At 44.3% G+C, this 20,787-nt stretch overlaps 2 protein-coding genes across 3 annotated transcripts; both read right to left on the bottom strand.

The window, feature by feature from the left end:
• Positions 1-678: 678 nt before the first annotated feature.
• On the bottom strand, positions 679-12,074 carry ltn1 (listerin E3 ubiquitin protein ligase 1). 2 transcript variants are annotated; one of them, XM_030101023.1, is made up of 31 exons: positions 11,926-12,073; positions 11,551-11,757; positions 11,351-11,449; positions 11,031-11,261; positions 10,889-10,941; positions 10,616-10,796; positions 10,179-10,352; positions 9,790-9,980; positions 9,388-9,535; positions 9,020-9,277; positions 8,551-8,862; positions 8,228-8,446; positions 7,897-8,128; positions 7,541-7,780; positions 7,307-7,460; positions 7,034-7,184; positions 6,705-6,915; positions 6,460-6,616; positions 6,253-6,366; positions 6,007-6,134; positions 5,777-5,912; positions 5,539-5,683; positions 5,190-5,403; positions 3,792-4,029; positions 3,522-3,599; positions 3,248-3,434; positions 2,994-3,159; positions 2,653-2,873; positions 1,716-1,910; positions 1,444-1,611; positions 679-1,313 (listed from the first exon to the last, which is right to left on the bottom strand). In XM_030101023.1, the coding sequence occupies exons 1-31, from the start codon at positions 11,965-11,967 to the stop codon at positions 1,251-1,253; spliced, it is 5,313 nt and encodes a 1,770-aa protein (XP_029956883.1). In that variant the 5' UTR covers positions 11,968-12,073; the 3' UTR covers positions 679-1,250. The 2 variants fall into 2 exon arrangements, with proteins under 2 accessions (XP_029956883.1, XP_029956884.1); XM_030101024.1 differs by lacking the exons at positions 679-1,313; positions 1,444-1,611; positions 1,716-1,910 and adding an exon at positions 1,917-2,091 and having other exon boundaries at positions 11,926-12,074.
• Positions 12,075-13,065: 991 nt separating this feature from the next.
• tmem135 (transmembrane protein 135) lies at positions 13,066-19,266 on the bottom strand. The gene is made up of 15 exons (XM_030101590.1): positions 19,106-19,266; positions 18,682-18,809; positions 18,110-18,202; positions 17,849-17,882; positions 17,695-17,760; positions 17,141-17,187; positions 17,007-17,048; positions 16,740-16,916; positions 16,583-16,652; positions 16,322-16,489; positions 16,067-16,130; positions 15,899-15,975; positions 15,408-15,506; positions 15,227-15,294; positions 13,066-14,855 (listed from the first exon to the last, which is right to left on the bottom strand). Exons 1-15 carry the CDS (start codon positions 19,241-19,243, stop codon positions 14,705-14,707), a joined length of 1,422 nt encoding a protein of 473 aa, XP_029957450.1. The 5' UTR covers positions 19,244-19,266; the 3' UTR covers positions 13,066-14,704.
• Positions 19,267-20,787: the final 1,521 nt, after the last annotated feature.

The following is a 20,787-nucleotide window of genomic DNA, read 5'->3' on the forward strand; positions in this document are numbered from 1 at the left end:
AGTCACATCTCCATCAGGCTGTCATGTCCCTAAAGGTTTGCCCTCCGAGCTTTACATGCAGTTTTTGCTTCTTCTGTTTCAGAATTAAGTCCCAGAAACTGAAATATAATGATAGTAATTAACATATAGATGAAATTAGCTTTGGCAAAAGGGATTTAATGGATCGTGAGCGTAACAATACACGTGTGATTTTCAATCAACAGTTTCTTAAAGTAGAATATATACGAGGGCAGTGCTATATTTTTAAGAGCCTGCGTTTTACAGCCCACTCAGTGGAAAAGCGTACATATGGTGCATCAGTGCCGCGTTCATGCAGCCACCAGTAAGAATTCAAGGTGAACTTTTTGTGCCACACAAAGCCTTTATGAGCAGGAGATGGAATATGTCAGCTGTATGACGGGTCTTTTGACAGCAATATACAACTGCTTTCTCAATGCCCTTGTGGAAATTCCTCATCCTGCATTTAAAGTATTTCTAGGATGTGGAGGTACTTATAGACCAGCCCTCAAAAGTGTTGTAAAAACAAAAAAAAAATCTGTGACAATTTAATTAGAAATGGACCTTCTGGTTTTTTTTGTTTTTGTTTTTTTTGTACCTGTGTGAAAAATGTGGCTTTGCATCTGTTTGACACTCATTGGAATGTATTGCACTGAATTAAAGACATTTCACAACCGGCAATAACAGCCATCAAGCTGTATTTTATTTAATTTACAGCAGCAGGCAGGCACAGGTTTAAAGACACATACCATGATGTTCTTTGATTGGTGACCATACAGACATGCATTCTAGTTTCAAAACGTGCGTCAACAATCAGAGAATTATATAAGACTCCTAAATATTAGGAAATATAGGAGAGATCTGATCAGATATCGTAAAATTTCAATCAACCTTCAGTTTTTTGGGTTTTTTTTTTGTTTTGTTTTGTAGGCGCTTTTTCTCTTTATTATATGAAAGAATCTAAAATTCTTTTCCTGCACTTTTGCATTTGAAAAAATAAAAATAATTTCAGCAGACAAAAGAAAACTTACTGAACTCCTGGTGGGCAGACATAGAACAGTCGAGATTTTATATACACAAACCTTTGGACTCATCAACCTCATTATGCCCGTTTATAATCATCACTAGATTGTTGCTACTGCAGCATTGGACCACCCTAAATAATCCCTTTATTTCAAGCGATCTTGTAAACTGAACCTTTTGTAGATGTGTTGCTTTGTGACCATTAATCATAAAATCAATATCTGCTGCATTTAGAAGAAGGTTTCTCTGCAGAGGGGGCAGGTGGACTTGTTGCTGGAGGTGAACCATTTGTACTGAACAAAGAAGAGAAAGAGAGGAGGAAGAAAAAAATCGGTTACTCGCGTAAAGAACTGCGACTGAAAAAATGTGCTCGGGTATAATCAGTAAAAATAGATTAACGACCACACACACACACACACTCACCAAACACGCCGAGTGGAATTTCTTCTTGCAGGTGCGGCAGGCCTTCTTGGGCAGGGAGTAGTTGGAGCCGTGGATGACGGAGAAGCAGATCATGCAGTCCTCGATGCCCTCGAAGCGTTTGTCCACGTTGTTCTTCCACAGAGCCAGGCCCTCCATTATGCTGCCGTTCTGTTCACACAGACATCCCTCTCAGTATTTCGCGCTCTCGTCGCGAACGGGCGGCTTCGGCTTCACGACCCCGGCGTCTTGCGTTCGCGTCCGCGGTTTCGCACCTGATGTGTGAGGTAGGTGCTCAGCTGCAGCATCCAGTTCCTCCACTGCTGCACGGCGACGCCCACGCGCCTCCCACTCTCCACCGTAATGGAGCCCAGAGGGTAGTTCTGCGGCAGCTGAATCACCAACTCGATGAAGATGTCGTCTACCGAATAGGTTGCAATCACCTCCCGCGCGGCCGAGCGGGCTTTGACCTGCAGCGACCAGATAAATACATTTACTCTTGTCAATGGGGGTCTTTCAGTCAAACAGCCCAGCCGCTGCTCACATTATCCTCAATGAGAGGCGATTCTTTTCAATCGACAAAGATCCAACATTGCCGAGACATTTATAGCGGAAATGCGAAGCAGGTGTGGCACCGTAGGATGCGTCCACCTGAAAAATATTAGATACATTAACCTTTTATCACAGGCTGGAAAAGGAGGAGGAACGGAAAAATCCTGCTCAAGATGACAAAAACATTTAGGACAGACGGAAGAAAAAAAATTAAAATAAAAACAACAAACAAAAGAGGCTGCTCGCCTGTGCAGACAAGTCGAACATCTGGAGAGTAAACTGTGCAAAATCTGCCAGAAACACAGTTAAATGATGCCGAGTGAAATAACAACAAGCACATTAGGAGAACATTAAAGAACCTATTACTGTAAAAAAAACAAAACAGAAAAGGATCTAAAGAGGAAAACACAACGTTGCATTTTGGTTCTGCTTCGCCAAAGGCAAGAACAGAGAAATCTTTGATATCACACCACTTCCATATTAAATTTTCAGTTGTCATCAAATTGGGGGGGAAAAAAAACAGCTCATAGTAGTAAATTAAAGTGTGCACACATAACCTCACATGCACAACTTATTTTTAATTTATATTCTCCTTTTCAAAGCGAATGAGCATGACGACGTCGGTGCGACGCTTCCCAGCCGAACCCCTGGTGAACTCACGGTCATGCTGTCGAACATCTGCGTGCTGGTGTGCACCGACGAGATCTCCTGGGCCGACAGGACTGGGCTGACGTATTTGATGGTGAACTTCTCCGCCGCCGCGCTCACTCTCTTCTCCTGGCCGTTCCACCACAGCCGCACCATGGCGGGCAGGTCCTGCACCGTGCTGTAGTACACGCTGCAGGCCAGGTGGGGGAGCTCCCACTTGACGCCGTCTGTCTCTGCAGGGTAAGGAAAAGAAAACACAAGAGGAGAAGACTGAGGCTCATTTCTGTTTCACAGTACATAAAGTGTGTAGGTGTGTGTGTGTGTGTGTGTGTGTGTGTGTCTGCTCTGCTTACTGTCAACAGCGAGGCTCAGGCTCTCGGTGAAGAAGGTTTTGGTGTCCCTCGTCTCCGGCCCCTGGCCGGGGTAGACGGGATTCTCGGGCATCAGTTTGAAGAGGTGGAGGAGGAGCTTATTGAGGGAGCAGCTTCTCTTCAGATACTGAGCATAATGGGCCCGCAGCTGGAGAGAGAGCAGGAGCACGTCAGCACGACTTCCCACCGACGTCTTCCGTCTATATAAAATGATTCAATCTGCACTTGTGACTCACATGGGATGGCGAGGATTTAAAGAATGTCAGAAGGAGCTTCCAGGCCAGCAGATAGGCCAGAATGCAGGAGTACTCCACACTGAGAGGCTGGACCACCGCAAACTCTCCCACCTGGACCCCGGCCAGGATGTTCTCACACAGCTCCTCGCAGGTGGACAAGATGACCATCAGAGAGGCTGGAGGAGAACTGAGCACAGATACACAGCTTTACAACACATGTATCACAGTACAAAAGCAGATTTTGTGGAAACACTTCATAAATCTATTGACTTACAGGCATGGTTCATCTCTGTCGTCATCGGATTTGCTGCTGTCTCCTTCTCCGTCACACTCCGGCAGCTGAGGCATGACTCTGCAGCGACAGACAGTAAACTAATAGTTTTCCTATTTTACACCACAAAGTAAACATGACAAGACCATCGACAACATGTACAAGCCCCCAAATACCTCCAGAAATGTATTTTACCCCAAAAATAAAATGCTATTCAATCATTCAAGCTAAATTACGCTGAAACTCAGGCTTTAAAAAAAAGCAAAAGCTTACTTTTCCAGCATGTGGTAGACGGCGATCTGCAGAGGTCTGGCCTTGAATAACAGGAGAGGGCAGAAAGTGTTGAGGAGCGTCTGAAGCGGCTGCGGCAGATTGGTCTTCTGGTCCGCTATGAAACGCGGCGGCAAGGAGTTCTGGCTCAACTGCTGCACGGGCACATAGGTGAGAGCCCCGCCCAGCGACTCCAGCACGGCCAGAGGGAAGACGGGGTCGTCCGGCTCAGTGAAGGTATCTGGAAATGGATGTAAATCATGAAATCAAGGCTCCTACATATGAAATTTGAATTTTTTTATTTTTTTTTTTACTGCAATGGCTTACCAATAAAGTGACAAAGTTTCTCTTGTGTACAGACAGAATCTAAGCAGATTATATGACAAACATTGTCGTCGTTGCTTCAGATCCAGTGGAGAGCAACACTGTGCCAAAACGTATTAAATCCACGTTTCAGTGTAGCAGCTATTAAACTCATAAGACTGTCAATAACAGCTTTCACCTCATTTTATGAGACACACCTGAATCTGATATAAACACGCAACTCCTCATTATTTCTGCTTTTACATCCAGAATGACAGCTGCCGTAAAACTGGCCTCCGTAAATTTAAGCGTGTCACACTCTTGTAAAGCAAAAAAATGGCGAACTACAAACTCAGAAATAAACATGGAGAACCATTACGAGTAGCTGCCTCCAAACAAAGCCTCTGTAAGAGCTGAATTTATGACAGCGGCGTTACCCTGAAGCTCATTAGGCTTTACAAGAAGCGCCTAATGAAGTGGTGAAGGTGCGCGCTCTGTTCGTCAACAATTTCTAAAAAGTACAGCTGGTCGTTACTTTTAACCACACGTTGGGAGAGATAAAGCCGGGGAGCCCATCATTCATTGATAAAGACTAAGCTGGTATCCGACAGCAGACCTTCGGCTGCAGATGTCTGTGTTTTATGTTTAACCGGAGAGCTGAAAATATCGTCGAGAAATAGCAGTTTTTGTGTCCGTCAGGGATCAGTCTCCAAAGCATCGTGAAAAGAGCAGCGGAATCAATTCTCCAGAAGTATTTAACCTCGGGGCAGTCCCGGACCATGAGGATAAAAGTGCCCGTGGGTTTATCTGAACTGCAGGAGCAACTGGGATCCGCTGGAAATTTCAGTTAGCGGAGTCTCCAGAGAGACAGAGCGAGCGATGACCTGAGAACTTCTTCAGAGTTAATCATTTTGGGATACGCCGATATGTCTATTGGACTCTCTAATATAGGGAAGGAAATGAGGCATCTGCACTTTTACTTCTTTTTTTTTTTAACCATCAAGCAAAAAGGCAACAGAATATATGTATGGATCCAGATTTTCCTGATCAGTGACGAGGAGGATGTGCAGCGTGCGATGATAAATCCCACAGACTCGCCTGTGATGGCGACAGGCAGCGGCAGCAGCAGGCTGTAGATTCCCTGGACGAAGAAGTCGGTCCATTCGGCAGTCAGCTCCGACGGAAGCTTCTCCAGCACGTCGGGCGGCGGCGACGAGAAGAACTGGCTCAGCCTCACGATCAACGCGGCGTTCTCGCACACAAACAGCTGCACCCACGGGTTCCACAAGCTGCTCACGTTCTCAGCGGCAGTCTGGGAACAGGTCAAAGCGAGGACAAGCGTCAGAAACGATCAAAACTAATGAAGGTTTTTCTACGAGATGAATTTCCTACACGACTCTCTTCTTCGATTATAGTCAGAAAACAGAGCATGTCCTGAATGTCTCACCTCCAGCCAGGCCAACATAGAGCACAGCAAAAAGTCCCACTGGTTCCCCCCGAGAACTGCTGGACAGCGAGTCACCAGCCAGGACAGGAAGCGCATCATCTCTATGGTGAGGTTCAACTGCTCTGCAGCGGCGTTAGACAGGTCGCTGAAAAACAAATATCCCCGACGGTTTTCATGAAAATGTTTGAACTTCAAGTGTTTCTATAGGTGCAGTTGGTGAACCGCGTGGTTATGTTACCTGCTAAAGAGGAACCAGTCCTCCTTACTGTTCCTCCACTCCATCACAGTGGCCAGGATCGCCTGCACGACCTCCACCTCCACATGTGTGCCAGCTTGCAGGCAGCACAGCAGCACTTGTAGACACCCAGAAACATCTGTGGCAAAAGCCCAAAAGGATTATGTGGCGATTTTGTTTTCTAGATTGGATGATTGCATTGACATTTGTCTGTTTGTTGTAGTTACACTTACTTCCATCCTCCTGCCAGTTGACTAATCCAGCGGTAGCCAGAGTTACCAGAGTCTCTCTGTCTTCTGTTGTCATGGTTGGGCACAGCACCTGGAGCGTGCTCAGTTTGCTTTGGGACACTGGGAACAAACTGAGAAAAACACAAACCGACTTCAATATGCAACAACAGAGTGGCGCGGGTGACCGGGCGGACGCTTTGAATGTGAAATCCTATGCATTTAAATGACTTTAACTACTGAGCTACAGACCTGTTTGAAGTACCGTAAAGCTTCCTCAAAGCCGCACTCTGAGCGGTTGCCAGGTTGGTGGTGTGGATGTAGTTTTGTAGAGTCAGAGACCACAGACCTCCGTCTGTCACTGACCTGACGGGAGAAGAAATGACTTGTTAACTGAGAGTTGATTCAAGATTAGTTTGCCAAGTAAAGATGGGAAAAAGATCAATGATTGACCCTTACCTTGAGTAGAGAGCCTCCAGCAGGGTTTTAATGGGGACATGACTGTGTAGACCCTCTGAGAGCCCCCAGTCAGTCAGCAGATTCTGATAGGCGGAAACTATATAAGGGCTGGAATTCACCTCCTTACACCACTGCAGTGCATACAGAAGTTCAGAAACTGCAAAAAAAGAAGCAAATATGAACAAAAAGAGGACAAAGCCTTTGGTCCTCACACAGCTTAAGAATACATAAGCATCAGTTCGTACCCGTGTAAATGATGTTTTGGAGCAGAGCAGGACACTTTGACTCATTTTGGTCACAAGGAACAAACTGAGCGGCCTGGACGACGCTTCCCAGGAGGGCGCAGGCACCGAGGTGAGCTGGGAGTCTGTTCAGGTCTCTAACTTTCCACATGTCTACTGAAGCTTTTTCATAAACACCTCTGTGACGGCCGGATAATAAAGGCGCTTTGATCCACTGAAGAGGACAGATTAAATAAAAAAAGGGGGGACAAATTTTTCATGAATATCAATTTTTTTTTTCCTGTGCCAGAATAAATTATAGCTAAAACCTGAAAATGCATTAGCTTGCTGACCTGAGGTGGTAAAGCCTGTCTGACTCTTGTCCACTCTGTTTGGCTTGGCATCACGACGGTGAAGAATTGGTTGAGGATGGAGGGTGACTGATCACAGACGGAGACGATGGTCTCCACTAGACTTCGTACGGCGAGGACTAAAACCTGTAGGCTGAAAAATATCACCAGACAAAACTCAGCCAGAACAAAGCCAATAAAGGCATTCTTGACATTTTGTTAGACAGAAACGCAGAAAATAACAGCTTTTAGAAAAATGACGATATGCTTGAATACCCTTTAAGATCCAGCGAGGTTGTTAGAAGTTGTTTCTTCGCCCAGACGGCTGCGTTGTGCAGGAATCCACCTTCCTTCACTTCGTATTCACAGTGTTGAACCAGCGACGAAACTCCAGCTATACACACTTTCTTCAGCTTATCTAAAAGTGAGTCTTTTCAAGCAACAACAAAATACAGTCAATTATGTTTGTCTTCCCCTATATATCATCATTTATTTGTACGGTGTACCCACCAGACAGCCGAGTGTGTGTTTGATCTTGGGCAGTGAGCTGGAAGACGGTGAGCAGCAGCTCCTCAGCGGAGACGAGAAGAAGGCAGTCTTGCACAGAGGAGAAGAAGGTGGAGGCCACGTCGCAGATGAAGGAGACGAGCGGCTCCATGTTGCCTGCGTCGGACAGACTCTTGGTCTCGGAGAGAGTGGCGTGGAGCCTCTCCAAGATCTTCTCCAGGTACACTTCTCCAATCAGAGAGACTGCACGGAAAACAAGTCAAGACATGTGCGTGAAGTCTAACAGATAACATTGGAAGAAGAAGAAGAAGAAAAAAAGCAGAATACAAGTGTTTGCTGGTGTGTGCGATTGTGTTCACCGTTGTTGTGGTGCTGAGAAAGGACCAGGCTGATAAGTGTCCAGCTGTGGCTGCCTGCAGAGGAGGCGGAAACGCCACGGCTGCTCCCCACTCTGCACAGCTCCTCGGTCAATGCAAGGAGCTGCTCGCCCAGAACCGAACCTTTCAGCCAGTCACCGCAGCTCTTCAGGGTGTCAGGGTCCGTGCACGCCCTCTGGATGATTTGCAGGATGATTTCCCACTGTAAGCCCATCTAAACACACACAATTAAAAGTGTCAACGACAGAACAGCAACACAGCTGAGGCACAGCATAAACTAATATGACGACGCTCGGATCTCATATTACATTACCGTTGTGATGTGGTTCAGGATGCGGGTGGTCTCCTGTCGGCTGCAGCAATAGAGTGAGCTGAAAACCATCTCCACCAGGTGCTGAGTGTCTGTGCGTTCCTTTTCCGTCAGCCACACCAGCACCTGCTCCAGCAGGAACTCCATTGCTGGATTTTTCGTGATCATCTCATCGCTCTGCACACTATCTTTTGTTTTTGTATCGTCCAGTTCAACCAGTGTCTAAAATGAACGAAAGAAAGAAGAAAAAAGACACAAGATCTATCTGAGGCAGCAAATGATTTCCATCATGATAGACTTATCTGTAAATGTGAGATACGACTTACGGTGAAGATTCTGGGTGTGTGGAAGGACCGCAGGAGAAGGGAGAGAAAAACAAGATGTCTCTCAGAGTTCTTCTCATTCACATGCACAAGGCACAGCTGCGCCAGCTGGCACACCACATCCTCGAAATGCTGCGTCTGCAGGGACCCGAATGCCTTCTCCATCACGAGCTCCGACACCGGCTGCACAAGCTCTTCCCCACCAGCCCCCTCAACCCCGCTTTTCTCGATGTCTTCCGACTTAGAGAAACACATCTTGACGGACTTCTTTCTCTGGACGTGCTTTCTGTTCACTCTCTCCGGGTAACGCATCACCTGGGGAACAAGAAGTGGATTGATTAATTTAAGAAACACGATCTCCGTTTCTCTCTTTCCACAGAATTTGCTGACAGACGTGATGTTGAGCCATACTCTCAATCCCACATGATGGGGAATATAGCTATGCAAAAAATACACAAAAAAAGAAACTCGCCTTCAGCAAAACTGCGATTCCTTCCAAAGCCCGTGGGTCAGCTTCCTCGTTGTCAACATAACCGACAAGCATCCGACTGAGGTCCTCCCAAAAGTCCACTAGAAGTCTTTGAAAGACGTCCTTTTTATCATTAACGCCACCTTCACTGTGCAAACCGGCCCTCTTCTCCCAGGAGATGAGCATTTCTGTGACCAAAAGGAAAAGAGGACCATTCTGCAGCGAAGGATTGCTGAGAGCGTTTTCTAGTAGGGGCAGGAGCTACAAAGAAGAAGAGGGGGAAAAAGAAAAAAACATTAACATAAGAAAGGGATGGATTTTAGTGCATTTGAGATGCTGAGGAAAGGCAGTATGATCGAAAAAGAATCTACCTGCTGGGTAATGAGCATGGTTCTGATTTTCTGCTGGTCTCCCTCTTCCTCTGTGTGCTGCAGGATGCAGTACCTCAGGCACTCGACAACAGCTGTCACTATCACGGCACTTTCAGACGGACTTGACACCGCGCGCTCACTAGACAGACTGGAAATAAAACAGTGGGTTGCAAGAATTAGGATTTAGACCAAGTAATTTTTAATTATCATATCTAAAAGATATTAAAAAATAGAATTCCAAGTCAATCTGAATAGTGACACAGAATTACTCTTCAGTGTTTTGTCTGATTATTAAATATTACATCAGGATAGTCATACGGTATAAATCCAGATCACATTTCAATTAGCGCGTAATAAATTATTTCATTCCCCCAATTCCATTCACACACATCAATACATTACCCTTGAATTAAAGCGGTGAAAAACATGGTGAAAAAGTCCAGTTGGGGATCGGTGACCTGCTGGGGCAGCTTGCTGAGGAGTGGCATCAGATTGGGGTGAAGAGCTTTAGCCATGCCTTTACCGCCCTCTCTCAATAGAGGCCAGAGTTTAGGGAGGAAGCCTTTTTTAGCATTTACATGTGTCCAGCAATCCTGAAATGGAAAACACAAATCTTAAGGATCAAGAAAGACAAAAATCATGCATCTATTTTGGGGTCTACAGATGTCTACCAGTGCTGGCCCAAGAACCTTCAACTTGCATTAAATATCAACTTTACTGCAGAAACACGGACGACAGAGAACTTAGGACATCAACATGTGTATGAAACTGTGATTCAAGCACAAACTTACAGGAATGGTAGACACAATGTGAAGAACAGCTTCCCACACAGGCGGCAGCACTACGGGATCTGTGTCGTCGATACTGAGGAGAACAGCCGGACACAGTCGAGCTGCTTCAGCCTGGACCAGACCGGGAGTGAACTCGCACAGGGCACACACCATCTCAAAAAACGCTCCTCTCACCTGGACAGAAACACAGCAGAGTAACTACTTTTGCATGGTTAAGAATGACGCTTACCTATATTAGATTGAACTGCGAGTAAATGAAATGCGATTTCTCACAGCTTTCATTCACAGTGGGAAGAAAACATGTGAATCTAGAATTTCTTCAATCTTTTTATGGAAAAACAAGTTTTCAAATGTATGATGTGGTGAAATCAAACACAGATCTGACTTAAATTACTCTATAATTTATGTAGTAAATCATAGCTATAAATTACTCATACTTGCGGGGTGTTGTGTTTGCTGTACTTCCAGAACTTTGTGGCGTGAACAAGATCGGGTAGTTTTTGCTCCAGGGCCAGCCTGTCATTCAGAAGCAGCAGAGAGAGCAGTCTCTTCACCCCCAACAGTGAACTGGTCAGCATGCGCACATATTTAGATTCTCGCTCTTCCTGTGTCACGCTTCTAGAGAAGAGAGGAAAACCAGTTTGCCATCAACGACTCTCAGAATAATTCATCCTTGTGCCTATACAGTGGGAAATAATAAGCCAACTTACTGTGGATCACTCAGTGTGTCTGCGGTTTCCTTTAACAGAATGTCTTGAAGTACCTGCAACACAGACCACCAATTAGTCTTACATTCAGTTTAGGGGATTACAGTAGAACTCTCTTGTCCACCATGGAGCCACTGTTACCCACATTAAGGATTTCCTCCTTGCAGAAGCTGAGCGCTTCCGGCTGTTTGGCGGGTGAGAAAGCAGCCTGGAAAGCCTGGCATGCAGCAGACGCTGCAGGTGTGTAGGTGTCGCACTGGGACAGGATCCAATGGCCCATCAAGCTTTTGAGAAAGGGGGCCAAGCTGCGGCGAACTTTTAGCACCAGTTGCTCAAAAGCCTGCTGGGTAGCCTCCCTGATGCGCCGATCGTGATCCTGAAAGGCAGAATTACACAGGCTGATGAAGTTTGGGTGGCATTTCAGCAGGACGAAACTGAAGCATTAATGAATGAATGGTAAGTCACCACTGAAATCTTGCAGTAGATCCTCGGCCAGTAAGGTAAAACTCCTTTGACCTCCTCAGCATCCCGCTCCTGACACATGGAGCCAAAGTCCTGCACAGCCTGAGGACAACACGCATGTCAACAAGGCCCTCCAGGGCCACAACAGTTTGAACACACTCACTTTTTAATTAAGAGCAAGTCGGGCTAATCTTAAAACTCACCTTCAATCTGGTCACGACGTCCCTTTTCGAGAGTTTCCTGAGCACAAGGCGAAAATCAGCATCCACCAGGTTGTCAATGTCCTCGGCGCCGTGAACCGCAGGAACATAGCTCAGCTCCGACGACACCGTGGTGTCAAAGCCAACGAACCCGGGGATGACGCCTCCTTCTCGGGCCAACACTTCGGCAGCTCGGCCGCTGTTGGACGGCTAGTTTCGAGACACAAACCCCAGAAAGTGAAAAACTCAGAACCATGTTATCCTAATGCGATCAAGCAGTTCGGACTGGTGATGTGAACTTTACATTAGCATGTGCGCCTGTTTGGAACAAGCTCTCTCAATCACTTTGACGCGTTTCGGAGACTGGCAGCGACTTACCCGGACATTTCCTTTAGTTCGCTGTTTGTTTTTACCTCCCATAGTTGTGTTTCAACTGGAACTGTATCTATTAGCTGTGAAAACCTAAGGCAGGCTGCATCTGTACCGCTAAGCCACGGGCGAATGTTGCTTTAGTGCTTCACGACGTTGTCTTACCATTTCAAAATAAAGCGTATTATAGTTTCTGTATGAAGAAGATGTGCGGTTTTATTAGTATCAGTTATGAGTCTACTGTTAAACGAGGATTATGACCCAAAAACATGCAATTGCTCTTGAAACTGCGAGTGTGAATCGTCGTTAATGCGCTTGGAGAAGGGATTTTTTTTGTGCGTGCTTTTACTTTGAACGTGATAACTTACTCGTTTACGTAATTTCTGACGTCATCCCACGTGATACTTCCTGTATGGGCTTCTTCTTCTTCTTCTCCGTTTGAATTCAACTGAAAAACCTAAACCCTGACACAGTGCTGACCCCCATCGGCAAAAGGTGGGACGTGCATAATCCTGACCACCGGCTGTCAGATCATGTAAAGATCAAACAACATGAAGAAAAACTCTGAATAACATCAATCTATATTTGTAAAAACCAACAATGTAGTAATATTGGATCATTCTGAAAATACTAAAGTCCATAGCATGACTTGATAATTTAATGAAGTAGTAAAATATTTTTTTCACAAGCATTACTGAGAGCATTGCGGTTTATTTTCCACTATGACTATTTTTGATAAGCAGACAGCACCAAATCTGCAAAGAAAAAAAAAACAATCCAAGAAATGCAGCCTTGTCTATGGAGTCATTACACTTTTGAAAACATTATTTCAACACTACTCTAGTCATATTATACATTATAGGGACATTGTTGTCACGACAGATCAAATATATAGCTTTCTTTTTTTTTCTCTCACAGAGCTTTTTTGTTTGTTTTAGGTAGTTTTCTTATTGGGGCTGCACATGGTACTGTGTTTAGACATAAGTTTGCTCTTCAAAAACAAAAAAAAACTTTTCCAAAACATTCTGTGAACTCAAAAAAGCAAACAAAATTTGGATTGAAAAATATTTTTAATATGTACCCTTTATACATAAAGACATTTGCTTCCATTGTAATTCTGAATTGGTTAATATATCATGTTTTTTTTTCTGTCACACCACTAATCTTGCACTGCATTTTTCACTATCATGGCTTCTGATATGGAGGTCAGGCATGTCTAAAGTGACTTTAGACATATTCAAAAAAAAAAAAAAGTACTACACTGTTACTTTACCGTTGTGCCACTGTAATTTTACTCATGTCATGAGATGTTTCACAGTTTTTAGTGGATACCAAAAAAAAAAAAAATACAATGGAATCATTTAGTCTTTCATGAATAATCTAAATTGAAAGATTTCAATCATTACTGAAGTCCTCGCCTAAAGGAGATCTGAAGCTGTAGTGTCCGTCTCTGCGATTCGGGTGTTACGTAGTTTAACTGTATATTTTTTTATGTGAAACAACCACTACTGCTCTTTAACTGTGTTTTGCCGTCTGTGGCTGTACACCCTGAACTGAACTGTCTCGATCCCAAGCTAAACCATCTCTGAGGCTACAGTTAATTCCTCAGAAGAGGTTGAAAGCACACAATCAGTGAAATTCGGACTAAAGGGAAACTGTTTCTCAGAAGAATCGACTGCAATGTGAACATCTGCCTGAAAAAAGAAGAAATAAACAAAGTACCACTGAACCTACAGCCTCCTTCACAGTAATTAATATGGTGAAATCAATGTTGTTGTTTTTTTAAATTGCTGATGAGTTGTAATGACAGCAAATTAAAGTCACATTTCTTGGAGGATCATTTTGTTCTTCTTTAACCCTCGCTCGCCTCTTTTATCCCAATAGTTTTCTAAAGGTGACTCGAGTCTTTCAAATACTGTCGACAAAGTAAAATCCGACGTAGTGAAACTTGGAAAAACAAAAACACCTCACTTGCCTTTAAAAATCAAATTCAATTTTAAAACATTGCTAAAACTCCCCATCTGTGCACGCCTGCCACAGACAGACGATGTAAATACATCTCCCATTGCTACCAGATATTTGATAAGGCTACATAACCATACTGACTGTCGGCTGCACTTGCAGAATTGCAAAATGCACATTCAAAAAGAAAAAAAAAACCCACCCAAAAACATCCAAGTGATCCATGTGATTATCGAGTCCTCCTTCTAGCCAGCACTCTGCTATCATTGTCCACTGCAAAAAGATTAGTGAGTTTTACCTATTGGTGTGTTTGCAACCATTTCAAGCACCAAAAAAAAAAAAAAAAAGAAGTTTGGTCAAAAGAAATGTAACTTTCAAAATGAGGAATAAGTAAGGGATGAAAGGAATGTGGGTTTATCCTAAACTGAGTTGAGAATCAAAGATTCTGTTTACCTTCATACAAACTGGATAAAATTTAATCTCACTGTTCGTTCAGAGGGCTCAAATTATTAGTTTATTCTGCACTATGTAAAGTTTCCCAGATCACATAGCTTAGCTAAGATGCTACGTTTTGACTCATCTTTTTGAACCAGTCGAAGTGTGTAAGTGTGCGCTTGCGCCTCTACAATTAACGCCCACGACCCGCTGCTCTCCGACAGCTCTTTTTTTTGCGCTTCTGTGCGATCCAAAGCATCTCCCATCTCACGACACAAAAGCAGCACTTCAATGCACCCGGAACACCTTTATGAACATCCTTAGGTCAGTCAGCAAGAACAGCAGGGCTGTCGAGGTAATCCTGAATCCCCGGTCGGCGGCCGCTCCCAGGTCAGCCCAGCTGGGCGTCGCCTCCTGGTGGAAGCGCGGCTCGGCTGACCACCGTGGCGTAGCGAGGGTCCAGTTTGGGCACGAAGTCTTTAAAGTCCTTGGAGGCCTGAGTGCCAAATACGTCGAGCACCTGCCGGTTCATCAGAGCAAATCTTGGGAAGAAAACACAAAGAAACGTCTTCGTGAACCTTTTTGTTACAACTCAACCTCGTGTCTTGTCTGAGGAGTCTAAAGAACCGAGGTGAGAGGTGGAATGTCTTCAAAACTGAGAACGTCATCTTTTCTTCAAATACTGTAAAAATTAAATTAGGACTGTGCGAAACAGCGGAGGATCAGCTGACATGAAGATATGGGACGGCAAACGGTCCACATATCACACGAGGCCTGATCGACCAGTGACTCACCTGTTTCACAATATCAGTCTAACTGAACTTCAGTCGGGACTACACACTCTGTACCTGCACTAAGAGAAATACACTCATCCTAATTTGACTGATGTCATAAAACCTTGCTGGACAGTTACCTGCCCTCCGTTAAACGCAGGAGGAACTTCCAGTAAGTCGGCCTGAGGTTCTGCACTTCCATCACTGCCTGTGGGAAGAAGAAAAAAAAAACAAAACTGATGAATTGTGCTTTAAATCCTTACAAAAAGTGGTTGTACTACTACTTCAACAAGTGGATTAGTGTGCGCATGCTCTGCTTACAGCTTGGAAACAGATAGCAGTGGAGACGGCGTAAATGATCGTGTCTGCATGAGGAAAGTAGGGGAACCGGCCGGCCTCGATGCCCTTGAAGTACATGGTCTGCAAAGATTGCGAGAGATTGATGAGCAGACAGAAGTGTATAGGGGTACACAGAAACAAAAACAAGTTTAGTTCAGAAACAGTACGCCGGGTTCATGAACTACAAACAACCTCTCCGCCTGGAACATTTCTGCAGCGCTAGAATGCAAATGAAAGTAACGAATTTGGCTTCTTCGGGATGTGCTGCTGTTCAGGTTTGGCTGGTTTCTTGTTTGGATTAAAGAGTAGAGGAGCACACTGGGACAGATGCTGCTCCGGTGCCCTGAAAGGTTCAATGTGTCACTGAACTGTGCCGGGTTGCTCTTTTACCGGTCACCACAAGTTCAATGGGCTTTAATGTGTCAGAGAAAGTAAAATGGTTTGGCAGTGGTTCAAAAATAGCTGCGCTTTACCTCCACGAGCTTCGAGAAGAGATACATGGATATCGTTGTGCTTTTGTAGAAGAACATTGAGGTGCCCGCCAAGAAGCCTTGAAATTCAAGGAAACAGTTGTCAAATGAAGCAGTTCACTTGCAAGTTGGTGAAAATACGTTGGAAGAGTGTTTACGGCCGCCGTTTACCTGCTATCAGTGCGTGGAGCTCGTCGTCGATGTTACGCAGCCAGCGCAACAAGCAGCTTGTTCCCTGTGTGACAGGCAGGTCAAGATTTTAAAGATGGTTTCAGAACAGCAAAGAACAGAAAACAGCACAGAAACATATTCCACGCAGATGGGTAACTTTGAACAAGTTGTTTTATAATTTTCTAACTAAGCAGCTGCGGCTGAAGAAAACTACCAAAAGTAAACTGTTGATGCCATAAAAAGAAAAAAATTAACCTTGTAGATACTGACGAAGGAGCCAAGGAAGGCCCCGAGCTGGAAGTTCTCTTTGTTGTAGAAGAGCGAGGGCAGTCGTGACGGCTTGGAGAACATCTGCCTGAATGCAGAAGGGACTTTAAGGCAACACTGAATCAGGTAGCCAACACTGAACATCCTGACAAACCCCTGGAGTAAAGAAAAAGATGTAAATATTATATCATCTACCATCAAATGAAGAAAATCACAAAAAGTGTCACGTGGATTAAACAGGAGACTTACCTTTACGCAGTAGGAAATGCAGTTGTCATGGTAATGTTTACAACATCTGTGTCTTGGACCGTGTTTGCATCTGATTCAAAAAGAGAAGAAAAGAAACAAAAGTAAGTCATGCTTTATCGTGGCACAAACGTTTGTGTTAATATTTGTTTTGCCTCACATTGATTCCAGCAGTTCCCGGGTGTAAGCTAACAGCGTTCTCCTCCTGGAGTCGGGCCTTCCTGCTGAGGCCGGGGAGCCCCGGGCCTCGACGGCAGCCGTCCTCTCCGGAGGCCTGGCGCTGCCGTGATCCGCCGTGATGGAGTGAGTAGGAATCTCCTCTTTCCCAATGATGAACCTGCGTCAAAAATGAACATCCTCATGAGCCTCACCAAGACCGAGACGTAACCGGCAGGCTGAACAACAAGTCGAGACAGAGACGACTCACTTCAGTGCGGAAAACGCAAAGCCTTTGAGTCCATCCTTACTCCTGCAACGTAAACAACAATCATCTCGATTTTTTTTTTGTTACGTCACGTCACACATATCACTGAACCAACATGTTTTCAGCGCTGCTCTGACCTGAAGAAGAACATATAGAGCGATGCAGTTATACAGAACAAGAGCACCTAAAGGGAAACAAAAGACAGAAGAAATCAAGATAAGAAGTCATTCTGAGCACAATGGCTCAGTTCAACCACTGCAATCCAGATGCTGTGATAAACGTCACATGAGATTACTGGTTGGCTTGTTGACAATGTGCTGAACTCACAATGGTTTTTACCATTGGACTTTGGCATTTAATCATTGTAATCATGATTATGTAATGTTTAGGAGACACACTTGCACAGAGTGGAGATTTCTTTTGGTTTCAGTTCTTAATAAAAAAAGATTTGGAAGCTTCAACTGATTGAGTCTTTTACTACATGAATGACTGGATTCATTTCATGGTTATAGTCAAAATGTAACATAAGTGGTCTGGTGGTCTTTTCAGATTTGTAAACATCAAACCGTCTGGGAGTTTCGGCTAGAAGAATTATGCATATCATTTCATGTCAGCAGCAGCAAGGCAGGAGCTAAAGGTTGTGCGGAACCACTGATGCCACACACACACAGAATACCTCCTTCAATTTTACCTCGCCATGCCTGATGGGTCTGACGATGCCTCTGGTCACTGCCATGCGGAACAAAGTCTCGGTGGCCTGAAAGCATGTTGAAGCCAGTCGTTATACGTGGAAGTCTTTATTTACATGGAACAAAAAATGCTGACGTTAACAGAGCACTTCTTACAAGATTTGCCATGTATATTGTCAGCAGCCCTCTCCTGGCAGGGGTGGGAAAAGAAGAAAAAGATTATGAGTAAACGCATAATATTTCAATACAAGGACGCCTGATTTAGAACATATAGCAGATTAGAAATTGCATTTTTAGTGTGCTGTACTTGTTAAATGTGCTTGAGCTAGTATAAACAGGCAAAATTGATCATTCGGACTTCGTAACATGTTCAGCATTAATAGGATAAGACCAATGAGAAACAGGCAGAAGTATCACCTGCTTTTGCGCTCCAGGAGGATAGCGATATAGGAGGCTGGCAGAGCTGAGCCGAACCCAGCAGACCAGGAGTAGAACCCTCCCAAGAGTTTCCTGAAGAAGGTCAAAAGTGTTATTTGTGCTGCTGTGGGACGATGAACATTCCTTTCACATTTTCATAAAAGAAGCGAGCTGATTCTGAAGTGACTTAAAACATTGTTCCCTACTTTACATAGCACTGCCATTGCAGAGGGAGTATTCAACTTTAATTTAGCATCAATATATCAGGTTGTGCGTCAAAACGTCTTGTGTGTTGCAGTGATACATCTTACTGCTAAAGAGTTTCAAACCAACCTAAAAAGTCAACACAGTGTACCATGGGATGTATCTGTTCAGCAAATATTTCATCACAGCAGCACAACTTCACACAAAAACAAAAGGTCAAGGTTAACATGGACACTATAGCATTTCATGACAACACAATGTACAAAATTAAAAAGTAGGATTAAGCTGGTGTGACTCATCTGACATTAAGCTGCTATAAAGATATGCGCAGCCTGTGGCTCTCCACTTCATTAATCTGACATACTGACCTGAGAATGCAGAAGAAAACAATGTAGAGCCCTCCATTGGTGGTGAGGAAAGAGGTAGACCACAGAATCTCTGGCAGAAGCCTTTTTAAATAGTAATCCTTCTTCCGTCTCCTTAGAATTGCTGCTATCTGCAGAGGACAGGTGAGCGGTGGTCAGTCAGCGGACCCTTATATCGCAATCAGAATGTTGAAGCACTTTAGTTCATACTGGACATTTTTTTTAAGCTAGCTTCTCATAATTAGCAAGACAACGATGTGTCATTAAATGAAAGCACTCTTCAACCAGTCCACGTGCGATGTCTGAACTTGGATCCCTCTCTCTTGACTTGCGAGCTAATGTTTAAACGTAGTAGTTAGCTCGACTTGGTACACTCGCTAACTTTAGCTAGCAGCAGGAGCTAAATGTTCCAGATAAACCCTCCTACCAGGTACAGCGGCGCGTATATTTTGAAGGACACCTCCAGGGCGCTCCTGGTCACGGCCGCGGCGGAATGCACGCACGACGGGTCCCAAGTGTGGCCGATTTCGTAGCAGTTGTGCGGTATCTTACTGAGGACAGCCATGTCTGCACAGACCGCCTGCAGCGGCAGGAAGACGGCGGGGGCGCGCCGCCGTGCGCGTTCACATGCAAGTGCGCTGTCACGTGAACGCGGCGCGTCGCCTGAACTTTTGGTCCATAAACATTTGCCTGAGGGGAAGATAGCAGAGTTGTTTTTAGGGAGAGGCGATCACAACCACCTCAGAAAATCTTTGTACTCTATGTGTAGATGTGTCATTTAATGTAATTAAATCAAGTTATCACAGTAAAAAAATAGAAACTTATTTGTTGCATTATTTCTTTGCTGCAAAAATGCTTCTTGGCACTAAATAGAGACCAAGTTATTTCCCTTTTGAATTATGTCACGTTTGTAAGGAACATTCTTTCATTATATAAGCATGAATATGTGGGTCATGCCCCCAATGAAAAATTGATGAATCCTCTCTGTTGATGCCAGATTGATTTTTGTTGGTTTTGCTGTTGATCTTTAAGTTTTGACAACCCAAAGTCCCTAGTTGGTTTTTCATCATCAGCATTGGGTTGAGAGGAATGTCCACATTCTGAAGCTTCATTAAGGTCCCACAGTCAATGTGTGGAGAAGACGTGATGGATATTGAGCTGACGCATTATCACTGTAACTTCTGTTGGTGGAAAACAAGCCTGACCTTGACTGGCAGAAGACTCCATTTAAAGTGATAAGGAGGCTACATTCTGCAAGCTGTGGCATTCCCGTAACTCCCACAGTATGGGAAGGAATTCTTTCCCCGGATGACGTTTGCCTCAGCAGAGCAGGATTCATCATAAGTCATGATAAATCATTTTAAATTCTGGAAGAAGTTCTTCCGGAGTTGAAAAGTCAAGGAGATGGAACAGCCTGCCAGATTTACTGACCTCAAACTCATGAAACACTGTCATGTTGGACAGGATGTTGTCTCACAGTATAGTATGTAGCCAAGTAACTTAACAGGAAAGAGTCAGGCTGGTGTGGATGTATATGCTTCTTCCGCATGCTACTGAAGCTCCAGTTTGTTAGATGAAAAAAAAAAGTCAGTATGAGTTTCAAAACAAATCAAACAAACAGTAGCCCAAAAGGTTTTTAGGCCATTGGCAGGAATTTCACAAATTAGTTACTGGTGCAAACCACTGAGCTCTGCTCCTCTTCCCACTAAATTTTTGTGTTGATACTATAGTGGCATCATTTAAATGGCCAATACACAGGCTAAAGACACAGGACAAAGCAGTACAAAGATGGTGGAAAATGGACGGATGGACGGATCAACAGTATTTCTCTAAACTGTTGAATTTCAGGAAATCGACTTCTTGAAATGGTTTAAACTCTTCAGGTTTTAAAGGCCTGTGTCTTTAACTTTGTGCCACCAGAGACTGAAAGTGACCCTTGACCTCTCTGATTGTAGAGCACAGATTCGGTCAGCAGGTGGCGCCCTCACTCCGTCCAAGAGTTTTAATGTTTTCTTTGGGAAAATTGCTCAAACGTACTGTAGTTAGTGGATTAAGGAGAGTGGCATTGCAAGCTGCTGACCTCAAAAACATATTTGTTTAAGTGCAGCA

The sequence above is a fragment of the Salarias fasciatus genome, chromosome 10 (assembly GCF_902148845.1).
Source record: "Salarias fasciatus chromosome 10, fSalaFa1.1, whole genome shotgun sequence".
In the NCBI taxonomy this organism is placed as follows: Eukaryota; Metazoa; Chordata; class Actinopteri; order Blenniiformes; family Blenniidae; genus Salarias; species Salarias fasciatus.

Excerpts from the sequence above, each read along its gene's own strand:
- ltn1 (XM_030101023.1), bottom strand. The coding sequence starts at position 11,967 with ATGGGAGGTAAAAACAAACAGCGAACTAAAGGAAATGTCCGG. Across the intron at positions 9,278-9,387 it reads CCATGCTCATTACCCAGCAG|CTCCTGCCCCTACTAGAAAA; the intron begins GTAGATTCTTTT and ends TCTTCTTTGTAG. Across the intron at positions 3,600-3,791 it reads GTCTACCACATGCTGGAAAA|AGTCATGCCTCAGCTGCCGG; the intron begins GTAAGCTTTTGC and ends CTGTCGCTGCAG.
- tmem135 (XM_030101590.1), bottom strand. The coding sequence starts at position 19,243 with ATGGCTGTCCTCAGTAAGATACCGCACAACTGCTACGAAATCGGCCAC. Across the intron at positions 17,883-18,109 it reads CTCCTGGAGCGCAAAAGCAG|GAGAGGGCTGCTGACAATAT; the intron begins GTGATACTTCTG and ends CACCCCTGCCAG. Across the intron at positions 16,653-16,739 it reads CGGGAACTGCTGGAATCAAT|ATGCAAACACGGTCCAAGAC; the intron begins GTGAGGCAAAAC and ends TTTTTGAATCAG.